Below are 1,514 nucleotides of genomic sequence, written 5' to 3' on the forward strand. Positions count from 1 at the left end.
TTAAGAAAGCAATGGAGCTATCCATTCTTTGTGGTGTTGAAGTTGTTGTTCTTTTATTTTCTGTTGGTGGCAAGGCTTACTCTTTTGGTCATCCAAGCATTGAGGCTGTGACTAAGAAGTTCCTTCACCAAGGAGAAGGATCACATGTGAGTCATGGTGAGTCCTCAAATGATGATGACAATATTGGTAAGCTTAGCCAACAACTTCAAGAGCTGAAAGACCAGATTCAAGTGGAGAAGGATAAGAAGAAGGACCTTGATAAAGCTCTTAGCAAATACAAGTTTATCAGAGGAAAACTTCCCATTAATAATCTTAGTTTTGAGGAGCTTGTGGAGTTCAAGGCTTCCTGGGTTATGGTCCAAGATAATATGTCAGAATCCAATAATGAGATGGAGGCAGCATCATCTTTACTTCTTCTTCGCGAGAATCGCATGTATGAGACTGGGATTTGAGTTGTACCCTTCTCCCTATTATATCTTTATAATAATAAAAGGGGGAATAAGTTTTGTTATTTAAAAAATAAAGGGATTTTGCTTTATAAAATGTTTACAAATATATCATGAAATGAACATCGAAATGTATGTGCAAACAACTTCTCCATGTTTTCTTTAAGCATAACGTTTCTTAAACCTTTTTTAAAACATTAGGATGAGACTAGGAAATATTTATCATTCATATTTTGTCATTTATGATAGATCATTATAACATCGTCCAATTCGGGTAGTCGATCTCACAAAATAATATTAAAGCTTGGTTAATATTAGATTAAGATAAGATATCTCATTTTAACTTATTTTTCCCATTGTTTATATTTCATCTGGAGTATAGGCTAGAAACACCATGATGTAATAAGCTAAGATGTTGAAAGAGATCACATCTGAGGTGGTGGTTGAAGAGGTGATGGTTAGGTTTGGGTTATGGTAGTGACTAGAGTGAGGTGACAAACAATGTAGGTGCGGCAATAAAATAAACATAAAATGAAAAAAATACAAAAGGAAATGTAGTATGAAAAACCAAATATGATTTTTAATTACCAAAATATTTTTAATTTTTAGATTAACAACTTACCATAATATCATTTTCACCACTTTTCTTTTCAACATAATATTAAGGTTATTTTTTATTTAATTTTTATGGTTCATGATGCTAATATGTACCTAACTAGAAAAGAATTGGCCTATTTGTCACTGATCTCATCCTGATAGTAGTGCTAGTTTGTTGAAAGCGAAAATTCCCTCATTTCAGTGTGTTTCCTTTTTATTTGATTAAGTAAGCGAACTCGGTTTTATTCTTTGTTCGTCATCTCAACTTTGTTGAAATAAATTCCAATGCCGGTATAACAGTTTCAAGAATATTCCAGTTACAACTTACTTCTAATAATAATGTGAATAAGTTATTCCTTCTTTGCCCCATCTCGGCTTTGTTAGAATAAATTCTAACGCCGGTACAATGGTATCGAAGCAATCCCCTACTACATAATTATTAAGTACCTTTGAATACCATCTCGGTTTTGT

The 1,514-nt window shown here is 32.8% G+C and overlaps 1 protein-coding gene across 1 annotated transcript; it reads left to right on the plus strand.

The window, feature by feature from the left end:
• On the plus strand, positions 12-452 carry LOC109333903 (agamous-like MADS-box protein AGL29). Its single transcript, XM_019569487.1, has one exon. It carries the CDS (start codon positions 12-14, stop codon positions 450-452), a length of 441 nt encoding a protein of 146 aa, XP_019425032.1.

Source organism: Lupinus angustifolius, chromosome LG19 (assembly GCF_001865875.1).
Source record: "Lupinus angustifolius cultivar Tanjil chromosome LG19, LupAngTanjil_v1.0, whole genome shotgun sequence".
NCBI lineage: Eukaryota > Viridiplantae > Streptophyta > Magnoliopsida > Fabales > Fabaceae > Lupinus > Lupinus angustifolius.

Coding starts and splice junctions, on each gene's coding strand:
- LOC109333903 (XM_019569487.1), top strand. CDS start 12: ATGGAGCTATCCATTCTTTGTGGTGTTGAAGTTGTTGTTCTTTTATTT.